The following is a 14,900-nucleotide window of genomic DNA, read 5'->3' as shown; positions in this document are numbered from 1 at the left end:
GGCCTTCAAGATAAGTCTCTTTCCCCCAAAGACATTTCGAGCTAAGTTTGTGCACTCACTACGTTGCAACCGATTACAATTTACACAATCTGATCAGCGCATTATTATCCTTATATAGTCGTTATTAAAAACTGCTGAATACAATTGCCGAAAAACTTATGATTTTCTTAATTAGAACGTTATAAATTCATTAAATTTCCCATTTTTTGCCTTACAAAATCTATTGATAAATACTGCTAAAAGTTATTTTTTCCATTAATTTATTCGAGTTGGTTGAAGACCAATGAGTATTAATCCTTTAAAAAGTTTTTTTTTTGAATTTTGATAATTCTTTAAATATTAAAAAAATATTTAAAATAATTAGGAAAAATCCTAGCGAATTTCTTTAGTCGCGCTCCTTGGGCCGGAGCGTTCTGACGTGTGCTCTACGCTCGATTTTCCTTCATACCGAAGTGAAAGTTGTTCTACTTCATTAAATTTAATATTTTTGTTAATTGATTATTTTTATCTTAGTTTTATGCAAATATTCATATTTTTAAACATTTGATTTCGATATGGAAAATAAATGAAAAAAATATGCGTGTAACTACTAGAAAAAAATTTATCTTCGAACATAAAGTTAATGAAACCAAATAGATTACAAAGGTGATTGGCAACAATTTCTTTATTTTACGGGGTGTCAGTAAAGGGATGTATGTTTCTTCACTACATAGTATAAAACAAAGTCGCTTTCTCTGTCCCTATGTCCCTTTGTACGCTTAAATCTTTGAAACTACGCAACGGATTTTGATGTGTTTTTTTTAATAGATAGAGTGATTCAAGAAGAAGGTTTATATGTATAATAACATCCATTAAATAGTGGAGAAGTACTGTTATTTTTGAGGTTTCTAATGTGATGTCGTAAATAATTACATTTTTTCCGCTTACATTGCAAACGCAGGCTGAACCCTACGAGTTTTATCAAAATAATGTACTAAGTATTGTACACATTGAAAAGGTCTACAGAAAAGTCCGTGATGGTATATGTCTATCTTTTATGGATAACCCACAATAACTTTTTTTGTCATTTACTTTTTACGACAAATAATGGCTAATTTTCGAAGCGATTTTAACCAATACAGCATTAATCCTTAACCAATTAAATACCTTGAATACATTGTTCATTTAATATAGATCTATATGGCCCTTTACACCGTATGATTTAAGTGAATATTTTCGAAGATAATATTACAGATTTAAAAATTGCGGGACGTAGCGTTTGTGGCGGTACCGGCCGGCCGCCGCGGCCGCGCCATTGCACCCATGCGAAGCATGGGCGGGTCGCTAGTTAAAACTAAAGTAAGCTCATAAATTTTCTTATAATAATATAATTTTTTTTTGAAGTTCCAAAAATGTTTATTTTTCGTTTGAGAAATACGAAATATAATATAAACTTGTATTGAGAACTTGAACTTGGGACATACGGGGAAAATGATTTGTTTACTCCAAAATTAGATAGAATTGTTTAATATTAGATAGAATTGTAATACTAACATAGTTTTTAAGGCCCTTTTACTAACAATTATATGGATACTTTATCTGAAATAAATGAAATAAGTAAATAAATAAATAAAATTCCAAATATGTCGAGGTGTTTCAATTTTTTCTTCTAGTCATTTTAAACGTAGCGGCATGTTGTTTGATTATTAATTTTGTAACTTAAATACAGGATGTTGGTTTTATATTCTGATCTTACAGACGCGCTGACAAATTTAGTCCACCATTTCTAGTTTGGTCCACCAACTCTATTTACCAATATTAAAATGAATGGATCATCATCACATCATCAAAACTCAGATGTAATGGAAGATCACAATAACATAGAAAATTCAATGGGTGTTGAGAACTAAACAAACACTACTTGTGTTTGTTTAGTTCAGAGAACAGAGACGCACAGAATAAAAAAAGAGGACGAAAACGATAATTCGTTAATGCTTTCCCTTTTCGACGTATTGTTAGGGTACATCACCAATCTGCAAAAAACAAAACTGATGATTCCCAATTGCTGATTAAAAATGAAAAACAAATAATCGACAACAGTGGTGAAAATTTGCTGATCACAATGAAACATCCTTCAGTGGTAGCAGATTTACTCATTTAAAATGTATGCGTGAACAGCGTAAAGGAGAGGAGGACAGGAAAACATTATGAATGTGGATGGTGGATTGTATACAGGGTGTAATCGATAAGTATGTGCAGGCGATTATGACGTTATTATTGCAGGTATCAAAAAACTTAAAACTGATATCGAAATTACTTTACCTAATGAGCAAAATGACAATAATAACTTTTTAAAAGTATAACGAGAAATATCTAAAAAATTTACTTTATACACTCCCATATCAAGAAGGGAAAATGGGACTAGTAGAAGTTAAATGTCTAATTCCGGCAAAAGACATGAATGCGGAAGATGCGGTTAAAAATAAAAAAATTTATATTTGAAATACAATGCAAAAAAATAACACTTTTGTCATAGATAAGAATCATGACTATTTTTTCCAAATTCAGGGACAACTAAACGTTGCAGAAGTAGAAGTCTGCTTATTTGCTGTTTGGACTGGAGTGAATCATGATCGTCTAATATTAATTTAGTGAGAAACGTCTTCCCAGTTCAAAATGGAGAAATAAACCATCCACGCGAAGACCGACATCCGCGCGGACGGAGTCGCGGGCTGAAGCTAGTCAGAAATAAATATCTTTTGTTTTCATTTGCACATTTTTCTATTTTATAATTTTTTACACAAACATTACATTTTTTTTATTATATACAAAATTTGTTTATCCGTTTTATTAGTGAAACTGAACAACTTTCACTAAGAAAATTAGGTCTAAAAAAATGTAGAGAGTTATGCATTTTGTATTAGCTTATTTTTTTTTTATATTTCGTCCAAATTTCTTTGTTAAACTTGATCAGTTATATAAACATGAAGTTGAAGATATCAATAGAACGTATTCGCAAATTTTGTGTACTTATAAAAAGAATCAACTGGTGTAATTTTCACGAAAATTGTTTCAAATTGTCATTTTAGGTACTTATTACGAATATTAAATTATGCTTACGAATGATTTAATTTATAAAAATTAAGTGGAGCAACTTTCCCTTAGTACATTTGTATTATTTACATATAGGATGACAGGATGCATTTGTTTGCACTACTAGACCAAGCCCTTAAGTGCTCTCTGCTCTATATTCGAATGAGCTTATTTATGGATACTTTTCTAACGATTTAAACAAAAATGTGCCATTAGCGGCCTTTACACGCAAACTCTATCGCGGATGAAACAGCAATCGTGTGTGAAAGATTGTGCGTATAAAGGGTGCAGGGGACGGAAGGATAGACCACATGCCGCGCTCATCAGTCGTGCGCGCAATCGCGCACTCACAATTGTACATAGGTTGCCTTTACACATAAATTCTTTCGCGCACGAATAAGATGGCGGACATACGCACGTGGAGCAAGGAATTAGTATTGGAGCTTATTACTTTATACAGATCTTACCCATGTCTCTGGAAAATCGGAAGAGTACAAAAACAAGAATTTAAAAGACCAAGCATATAAAAAATTTATCGACTTTTGTAAAGAAAAAGGTTTTATTGACGCTAATCGTGATTTAGTTGTAAAAAAATGCAAAGTTTTTTGAGTTCAATTAAACCAGCAACCATGATAACTTGCGCCACCCGATATCTTGTCTCCATTTTTCACTTCAATCACGCGCGGTTTTTGATAAAACCGTGTGCATTGCACACACTCCAACACGCGCCTCTTTCACGCGGTCTATCACAGGCGATTAGTCTTTACACGGCCGCTCATTCCGCTAAGGAAAGCAAACACGAATAATCGCGCGCGAAAGAACAAGTGTCGTAGTTAAGACATACAAAGGTAATCGCGAGCGATTGAACGTGCAGGCTTTCCCGCGCGTAATCCTGTACGATCCACAGAACGCGCGATAGAGTTTGCGTGTAAAGGCCGCTATTGACATTATTTATGGCATTTTACTACGAGATAGTACTATATAAAAAATGTGTGCGTGTACTAGAGTACACACGTAAGAAGTGAAACTTCTTTATGTCCTTATTTTTCAAAAAATAATTTACTATATACAATATTAAAGAAATACGTTAGTCACACGCTCGTCGCTACCTACTTAAATATTTACACCGACCGCTGCTGCAACTCGCTCGCTTCGCTCGCTCGGCTCGTGCGGTAGTTCAAAAGTTAACCTAAGATGCTCGTCGCTTCGCTCCTCGCTACCTATTTACATATTTACACCGGCTGCTGCTGCAACTCGCTCGCTTCGCTCGCTCGGCTCGTGCGGTAGTTCAAAAGTTAACCTAAGATGCTCGTCGCTTCGCTCCTCGCTACCTATTTGAATATTTACGCCGGCCACTGCCGCGACTCGCTCGCTTCGCTCGCTTGGCTCGTACGGTAGTTCAAAAGTTAACCTAAGATGCTCGTCGCTTCGCTCCTCGCTACCTATTTAAATATTTACACCGGCCGCTGCTGCAACTCGCTCGCTTCGCTCGCTCGGCTCGTGCGGTAGTTCAAAAGTTAACCTAAGATGCTCGTCGCTTCGCTCCTCGCTACCTATTTAAATATTTACACCGGCCGCTGCTGCAACTCGCTCGCTTCGCTCGCTCGGCTCGTGCGGTAGTTCAAAAGTTAACCTAAGATGCTCGTCGCTTCGCTCCTCGCTACCTATTTGAATATTTACGCCGGCCACTGCCGTTTTCAGCTTATAAAGGATTTCGACTTAGGCGGATTTTGATTGGACAGAGAGTTTGAGGTTTATTCTTATAAATTTTGAATTCATAAAATTATAATTGAACACCTGACACCAATCAAGCAAACACGTGTTTACGTGAGTCATAGATTTATTATCGTATACTCCTAAAATGTTTTCTAAGAAACAATAGTGTACTTACATTGTCGCCACGTTCTTAAAGTCGAAAACTTATTTTTGTTCGAACAATAGAGGTAATAAATTCCTAATGATCAAGTTGTAAAGGTTGTAAAATAAAAAATATTCTATATTAAAACGTATATATAATATGTGCGTCATTAATTTCTGACTGTTTCGAAATTTGGTGCAAAATAAAATAGTGTGTAAATAAAATTTGTAAAAAATCAATAAAATAAAACAATTGAGTAAAGATCTATAGGCATATTATGTATGTATTTATACCAGATATGTATATTATATATTTATACAGGGAACTTCTCAACGTGTTATCTATGAAATTATACTTTTACTCAATTGTTTAATTTTATTTACACACTGTTTTATTTTGCACCAAATCTCGAAACAGTCAGAAATTAATGACGCACATAGTACATAATATATACATATTAAGACAGAGGTTAAGCTTAAATAACTTGAAAAATAAATAACATGATCACGCCCACGTGTTGGTGTTTTAAAAAATTCAATCAAAAACTGAGGTTAACTTTAAATACAATTTTAGAAAAATAAAATAAATACCACAATCAACATTCAAGTATTAGAAAAAATTGATACCATAATTCCACCCACGTGTTAGTGTATTGAAAAATACAATCAAAAAGTGAGGTTAATCATAAATAACTTAGAAAAATAAATACCATTATTACACCTAAGTATTAGAAAAATAGATATAATTACTTATTTACTTTTTTTAGAAATTCACTGGAATTAGAATAATTAAAATAAACACTTTGATTGTGCTGATCACTTTAATATAATATTATCACGTCACCATAGAGCGTTGGAAATAAATACGAGTGCAATAGAAAAACGGTCAAGTAAAGTGGTAGGACGTACGTTAAAACGATACGATATCCCTACTCCGCTGGAGAAAGTATACGTCGAATCACGCGTGGTAGGGATAAGAAAAAAAATGTCACGAGTACGGCGTAACGCAAAAATGTAACGCGCGCGGCGTAACGCAAAAAATGTAACGCGCGCGGCGTAACGCAAAAAATGTCTCACAAAATTTTTGTCCACCCCCGATAAAGAAGTTTCACTTCAAAAAACTTTCAATTGAGGTCTATACTTTGTACGGTGATAATAGGTACTAACTAATTCATGCAAAAATATTGTCTTTATTCTTAAAATAAATTCATTATTTTCTTCCATATTCTTGACCAGACATTAACTATTTAGCTTCCCAGTACAAGGAGCGTCGAAGTCAATAATGTGACAGCGGAATAAACAGAATAATATTGCAACAAACGTCATGTAGGATCGCACGCATCCCGTGGGAGACACAGGTCACGGGCTAGGACGTAATCGTGCGTACGATCGCAGCTTCCCACGATACGATATACTGAGCTACCGTATCGAATGTCACGCCCTTCATGTGCCGTGCCGAGCCGTGCTTTGACATCCTCATTACATTATCAACAAGCTTTTTCCACGATAGTACCGGGCAGATAAGGAACTGTGTTAAATTTGATTATTGGTAAGAGATAAATTATTAAACGTGCTTAAGTTCTCACCAATAGGCAATATGATCTATTTTTATCCGACAACAGCGAAGCTTATAAAAGAATTAGGATTTTTACATACTTTAGTCATCGACTTCTATATAATATCTCCTACTAGCTGCTCCGCGCGGTTTCACCCCCGTGGCTCCACCCCTGTTGGTCGTAGCGTGATGATATATAGCCTATAACCTTCCTCGATAAATGGGCTATCTAACACCGAAAGAATTTTTCAAATCGGACCAGTAGTTCCCGAGATTAGCGCGTTCAAACAAACAAACAAACAAACTCTTCAGCTTTATAATATTAGTATAGATAAGAAATATAATATCTGCAATGCTTTTTAGAATTTTAAGTAAGTAACAATATTTTTTTCGTTTTGAACAAGCAACGGAACCTAGAATATGCCTGCTTATTGTAAAGAATATATTTCACAGTGTCTCTTTGCTACTTATTTCAATCCCTAACACCCAAAATGTAATCTACATAATATCTCATATAGGATGAAAACGTCAAGCCAACGTTAAGTGATTACTAAGCCTGCCGCGAACCGCAATCAACGCTATTAACTACGGGTCCTAGTTTCATTTAGAGGTCATTACGTTTGACAAACATTCAAATAAAACCACAAATCATTTTGGTAGAACTTGGTACAGTCTTCGTGTAATAATTAGGGCAAATTGTGCTCATTTATGACATACGAAATGAAGAAATATAATGTGTGAGTTTGGAATTAATTGTTTCTGAAAGTCGACTATGCTTTGCACTTTTTACGAGAAAGTAATGAGATTTTGAGCTGTACTTTTATGTAAAAACATAAAAATAAACTATAAACATCGTGAAAAGTAAAAACTAGATAAAAGAGATGGATGTTTGTACCCTGTGTTTGTACCAATAAAATAAGAAAATCAAAACGTATTAACAAAACATATATAAGCTTGTAATCCTACTAATCCGGTGCGATCAGATCACAAACAATGCAGTGCATTAATAAAATTTCATACCCCATTAAAGCAAGTTATAACAAATAATTTGTGGCAAGTGCGTCGAATCGCACGCGCAAGCTCTCGAGGCCGCGTGGCAGGCACGCGCGCGCGCCACCTGCGCGGCTGAGGGCTGAGGGAATTCATTGTCGCATGTCATGTGACTATTTACAAATACATCAAATGCTGTTTGATGTCACGGAGGAGATAATGTTAAAAATTTATATAATTTATTAAATATTATTGAAAAGAGTTGGCACCATGTAGAGCTAATTCATTGTAATAATTTCTTTGAATTGCAACTTATACAAAAAATAAGAATGAATTTTAGAACCAGTAGAATTTTATTAAAAGAGTGAGTCATCAAAATATATATCTAGATATCTCCTAGATTATCCAATTAAAAGAAAGCAATTTTGTGCCATTTAATTTCATAGTTGAGCTTCCATGAAAGAAGAATACTTATTGCGTTTCATCTAATTATTTTATATTAATGAAATAACATTCAATGTTACTAAACAAAACAAAGAAACAACCAAATCTAATACTGCAAAAGGTGCATCGTTATTCCAAGCAGCCTTTCGGTCCCCAGGGTTCCTGAGGTAAGATCTAAGACATGGAGCTGGATTGACATTTTGCTGGCATTCCCGCCGGTGGCTGTGTCAATCTTTATTGCATAGCTGGGGCATACAGGCCGCCGTCAAGTGTCATATTGTAGATGACCAGCACTCAGACTATTGGGACAAACCCCTATAACTCGAGTGAGATTATAAGATGAGAAATCGTATTACAACAAGACATTTTTGCTCGATCGTAAAAATGAATATGGATAGAGCAATAATCACGAATTGGTTTTTGAGGCGAATTTATAATTTATATTTCGAGTAGTGGGTATGAACCTATAATATAAAGTTTATTGTTTCCAATAACCAAATCTTTTAATTTAAAATCTTTGCCCAATTACAATAATTTGTATCTGAGAAAATTATTACACGTGTAAAGCAGTAGAAGTGAATGAATTAAAAGTAAAACATTGTATTACATTGTTCATAATAAGTTAATGTTTTAGTACTACGTTACAAAAGTAAATTATAATAGTCACTACTGTTCTACAAAACCATCTAACCTGCAGCAATGAAACCAAAACATTTGTAATCACATAGATATTTATCGACTCGGACGGAACCGTATCGTGATGGATTAAATTGCCCTGTCCCTATGACAACGTGGGCACGGAAAAAACACCTCGTGTATTATATACCATCTGGTCATTTTTCAAGTGATTCCTTTTGCTCTCCATTCACAGGTGGCCTTGCTTTTATTGTCTACCTACTTTTATATCAGAATTTTATGAAATCACGATAAATAGGTAGGTTGGATATTTGAGCTCCTACTTACTAAGTATTGAAATCTATGCGATTCTGTACACAAAAAATATTAAATATATAGGTATTTTAATGGTTCAATTGAAAAACCACTATAATTAAGTTTATGTTCCATCGAGAGTTGCTCATGCATTCATAGACCCAAATAAAATTGACCAATTGTTTAAATTAAACAAATTATAATTTCCATTGAAACTTAACCAAAAACAAAATCACAAACAACAATCAGCTCACGGTTGTCGAATAAATAAAAATTATTTTATTACGAATATATTTCCATCGTACACTACAATGAATACTGTATTTACCGCGGGTCGCATCCCAATTTTAATTGTAATATGTGAATTCGTATTTTGCAGGCGAGTTTTAATTATCAGGAGTCGCGCTCGCTTGAGTTACGCGACCGCTCACAATATTTATGGCAACTCCCGACCATTCCGATACACTTTTTAACGTAATGAGCGCTTGTTGCTAGCAACATTGTACGGGGGTGCGGGTGGCGCGTGTATATTGCTTTACGATTGTTTTTCCATTATGTATTATGTGTTTGCGGTACTTTTGTTTACTTTGCTTTACGTGGGCTTCTGAATATTGAATATACGGCAGTTCGTTACAGATATTATCATCTGCGATATTATAGCCGTTTGTTCTTCTAATTGCAACATTAACAATTCAGTTGTAAGAAAATTACCAAAAGGTATAAATAATTTCTTCAGTTTAGCAAGCAAAATAAATACCATCCTAATTATTTATTTACGTCAGTACAGCAATAGTTTCCGTAGACATCGTCAAAAGAAATATAAGATTAGGATCGGCGAGTCACAAGCTAAATCTATGTGATCAGTTGTACAGGAAGGCGCGCAAGTAACCCGGATCCGTTTAAATATTCAAAAGGAGAACACGTCGCAGTCGAAGCGCCTTAAATAAAAATGAGCGCCTATTATGAAATTAACAAATGCCGCGGAATGTCTGCTACATTTTTTTCCACCGTTCCCGTCAGCCGCGGCCGAATTACCGGACACTAATTGGACTGTGGAAATGCAGTGACGGACGGAAAAGCAATATTTTTTTATTGCTCAACGTGAATATATCCTAAGTGGTTTGATTATTATGGCCACATTTACGCCTACTGTAGAGCTATGAAGGGACTTGTCCCGCAATAATACAATTAATAGAAAACAAATGATGATTTACGTTAAATATTATGACGTTATATTATATTATGTTGCTTTTATAATATTATTTTACTATTTTTGGGATACTTTGCGCCATTTTTTTTTATAAATTCCAGTTACAAACTATTAAAGTGGAATGTTTCAACTTATGCATTTTTAAAACGTAGATATTAAACTATTATCGTCATATAATCTTAAAAAAAATTGAACCCCCTGAATATACATTCCTCCAATCAATCACTGTAGAAAAACAGAGTAGTCCCTTCCTTAATATATGTATATAAATATTTTTTATTACCTGTACTCTCGCTTCTGTTAAGTCTATTTTCATCGCAATCTCCTCTCTCGTGTAGATATCTGGATAGTGTGTTTCTTGGAATGCTCTCTCTAGTTCTTTTAGTTGTGCTGATGTGAACGTTGTCCTGATTCGACGCTGTTTCCTTTTTTCGGTTAAGGATCCCTCGTGGCCGCCATATACTTTGTACGGTAAGCCGGCTGTTGACAAAAAACATATTTAGACATACAGCCAACATTGAGAAATCGGTGTATTACACGACTCATAATGCTAGGCATTAGAGAGTGCACTACCACAGTATTACAATAGGAAATATATTGTAATACTTTAACTCTACCATTGAAAAACTATTTATACCCTGCTTTAGCTACTTGTACTAACTGTTTAGTGTATTATACGATTGATAATACACGTAATTTAGTTTAGGGCCGATTTTTCAATGCTTGGATAAAACTTATTCGTCGAATAATGTATAAAACTACCATTTTAAAACCGTATTCTAATTGCCCGTATTTGACAGTTTACAGGTGGCATTTTAATATTATCGTGTAATACTTTATTGGACGGGTAAGTTTTATCCAAGCATTGAAAAATCGGCCCTTAATGTAATACATTATGATGAATTAACCTTCAATTAGATTCATTATACTAAATTTATATATAATATAGCGTGAGTATTCTAAATGAAAAGAAAGAAAAGCTGCAGGATGTATTATAGCGGCCATTTTGTCTCCCCTCCGAGAGTGCGCCCTCACCCAATGTATAGGTACCTACAAATTCAACAATATACCCTTGTATTTATACCTACATTTAGGTTACACAAGGTTTGCTATTTAATTTGCATACAAAATTTTAAATTAGTATAGCCTCATTTTTATTAGTCGTGGTTAGTTATTTTATGGCACAAAAAACTTTTTTTAAATAAATATTGTATATTTACATATTATATTCTATTTTATACATTTACAGCAATTTTATCATATTTTTTAAATTTTTATGATTTCGGTCTGATTAAATTGAATAACTACAGTTTAAGTACCATCCGATTTTAGTATTATGTCTTGGTTCAATATTATGCTATAACATTTATAAAAAGTTTCGGGGATGGCTAATTTCAATCTAAAATTGAACTAAGTGTTCATAAAAATTGGTTGTCTGAATTTCTAGATTACAAAGGTTATATTATGTTGAGTTCAGTAGAAAAACTGTAAGGTAGGGATGTCGCGTGGCATCCGTATTGATCGTAACTCGTAGCCGACGCTACGCTAGGGTGCTACGACTGAAGAAAAACTGCACATAATTATCTAACGGAATGAAAGAAATTCTGAATTATTATGTTATTTAGTTGACTCGATTTGTATTTAACAATCCATCCGTGTAGCAATCTTTAAACTCTTATAATGCTAATTAATTGTAAATTATTTGATGTCCATGTCGTAAATACTCTCTTAGATGCTTTTGTGCTTTGACAAAAAATAGCAATATTATCATAACCAAGAGGATTCTGGCACGGCCCTGACTGGTCACGGCCGTGCCATGTATGTATGACGTATAAAATTCTGAACATTTTGATATTCAATTAGCGAGTTGTACAAAGCATAATGGGCTCGTATTAGACATAAGAGACGCGGACATGCGGCGGGCAACGGAAGACCGCAGACCGCACGCGCACAGCGACAATTACCTCAAATGAACCGGAATTAATCGAGACTCGCTTCTTGGCCGAGCTGCGGTCTCATTTGCATTATTAATAGAGGGTGCAGGGGAAGGAGGGGAACCAGCGCTATGTCTCTGCTCCCCGCCCGCTCGCAATTTGCGGAACCTAATGAAGAGGATCTTCGCAAGATGTTCCATTCTTATGATCTTTAATTTGAGTTTCCAGTTCGTAGGTCAGAAGGGCTCGCTCATTGTTATTGCTACTTCTAATATCCGTTTGCATGTTACATAATGATTATTATGTATATTTCTTTTACAATAGATTAAAAGAAGGCACATAATTCGTAACGACATAACTCAATATTATATATACTACGATCACTTTATCTATTAGATTTCTATTTCTGTTCTAAACTATCTTCACTGATAAGTCTTTTACTTGATCTATTACATAATCGTGTTAATGTTACCTATATGTTTACATCCAAACAGTTACGTATTCCTAACATTCCTGATGATACAAGGGAGCACGTGGCACTAATTAATCGTCAGAGAGCGATTACTTCCCAGGTGATATGATCCGTGACTTATTCGACCCCCTAAGCACCTCCTCACGAACCAACAACAGCCTTAACTAATTACAGCGAGGTGAAACTGCCTGCGGAGAAACGAAGAAAGTCGAATATTATGTATATTTTAGAATATTAAAGAAGGAATAATCAAAATTCGTGCAATGTTCTGTTGACAGTAAAAAGTAAGGGTTTTATTAAAATATAGTTCACTATATTCTAAGTGAATCGGAGTTGTTTTATCTCAATTTATCCGAAATGCTTGGCATCATTTTTCTCGCGTCACGCAGAAAGTTTGTAGACATCCATAATGCAACCTACGTCGACGCGTCATCGCGGCATATTGCGCTCAAGCCGCGGGAAGGGTTACTACAGATTAATGGACATCAAACGTAGACATATCCAAAATTATACTACTGTATAGCAATATTTCTTTATTTTTTTAATCCTATCACTTTAATGTTGTCGAGATAATCAATTGAAATATTGTGATGTAAAACGGCTATAAAACACTTCTAAAAGTAATGCACGAAAGCAATTTATTTTATATTTGCAAATAAACATGTGGGTAAATTTACGTAATGGTAGCTATAAAATTTATATTTTCGAAGACGAAGTGTGGTGGCGTTCGGAGCTCATAAATATAAAGAATAATATTTAACTGCTTTCGTATTGAAATGTATCTTATAATTTGATAACAATTTTAGCATTAGATAAAATGTATAATTATGTATCATTTTATAGGTACTGTATGTCATATCATATAATATACAAAACGAACAAGCAAAAGTTGAGATCATTTGCTTTTACTTGAGCGCCACAAATACATTTGTAAAAGTTTTCTTTCCGTGTAGAATCTCTAGAATAACATAACATTGTAGAAGTTACGATCGCGGCTTACGTACGACGCAGTTGAACTGTAAGATATTGCCTTTTTTATGGCCCACTCAACTATAGTATACTTTGCTGGGACAGAATAGATCACATGATGCGATAAAATATTGCTCTCGGTCCTGGCAGCAAATCGAATTAACCCGTCCACTTGCATGCAAAGGCGAAGGCGACATGAGAATAGAAATTGCGATATTGGTTTAGGATGGATGCCGGGATACGCGGTTTTCCCTTTACATCAAATCAAATTGAATAAATATCTACTGGCTATGTAACATTGAATCCGAATTGTGTAATGGCACTTTTATGTAGATATTAACACTATTTAAGTGAATTATGCAAAATGTGTAATTTTTTGTTTATTTATTTGAAACTATGAGCAATTTGTTTCATAATTTATAGATATAAAAAAAGCACTAACTTAAAAATTACCTATATGAAAACATATTTTTTATTTCAAAATTACCAATTGAATCATTTTTTAACAGTTTTATTTTTATTTCTCTATTTTCCTTAAATAAATTACAATTAACAGCAAAATACTCACTAAACCTTATTAACGCACGACAATTAATACGCCAAGTTATAATTAATTTCTGTATGATTAACGGGAATAATCCTGGCTTACTCAAGATTACATGGACGCCTGAGGTGAATTATTGTGTTTCGTGGGTTTGGGTCTTAAGGAGAGACCTTCTAGCGGCGAAAATTAACGAACAATGAACTTTAACTGAATTATATGAGAAATTTAAGAGACAAAGTTCTTTACAAAAACTGGTGATAATGTTTTCGATTTTATATGCATCGAATAGCATTTAGTTTTGACTGCCATGTAAGGTTTTGTTTGAGAAAGCTCTCTTATACTTGGGTGTCCTCCCCTTAAGATTCTCGCGGACGCCGCTGCCAATTAGGGGCGCAATCGCTCACGCGGCAAGAACTTGGCGCCCCGCTGCCCTCCGCCCCGCCCAAAGCAACTACTCTTTGTTACAGTCGCCGCAACCTTTCGCTTCCATACTCGTTCGCGGAATGAAAACGATTTTACTTTACAACAAATTCATTTCAGGAAAGTTGGATTTTGTTGTTAATGGAATTAAGACTAATTAAAATTGTTCACTGCGTGCATATCTATAATATTATAATTAACACATACTTAATACATTTTTCGTAATAACAAGATTCTTTATTATAGGAATGATTTAAATATGCATACACTACTCTAAATTATTATACCTACGTCATTTTACAATAGATAGTATCGCATTGAAATAAATTCTGATACCTTCTTTAAAATTAATAGTGGGCCACACTTTTAAGAGTACAATCTTCATACAATCTTCTCTTGTTATTAATTTAGAAAAAAAAAATTGTTTCTCTAAGTATTGAACTTAAACTTCTCTAACTCGCCGTTCAATCCTACTAATGTAATAAATGCGAAAGTTTTTGAGG

The 14,900-nt window shown here is 34.3% G+C and overlaps 1 protein-coding gene across 1 annotated transcript in view; it reads right to left on the bottom strand.

Moving 5' to 3' along the window:
* Positions 1–14,900, bottom strand: part of LOC149902341 (uncharacterized) — a 35,800-nt gene that overhangs the window by 17,173 nt on the left and 3,727 nt on the right. Inside the window, exon 2 of the mRNA XM_090110269.1 lies at positions 10,342–10,538. Within this exon, the coding sequence (XP_089966395.1) occupies positions 10,342–10,538 (197 nt within the window). The remainder of the gene's footprint in view (positions 1–10,341; positions 10,539–14,900) is intronic.

This window comes from Colias eurytheme, chromosome 15, assembly GCF_061535395.1.
Source record: "Colias eurytheme isolate Ceu_HAF_F1 chromosome 15, ilColEury1 Martin Lab GWU primary, whole genome shotgun sequence".
NCBI lineage: Eukaryota > Metazoa > Arthropoda > Insecta > Lepidoptera > Pieridae > Colias > Colias eurytheme.
This window is presented reverse-complemented; position numbering and strand designations above follow the sequence as displayed.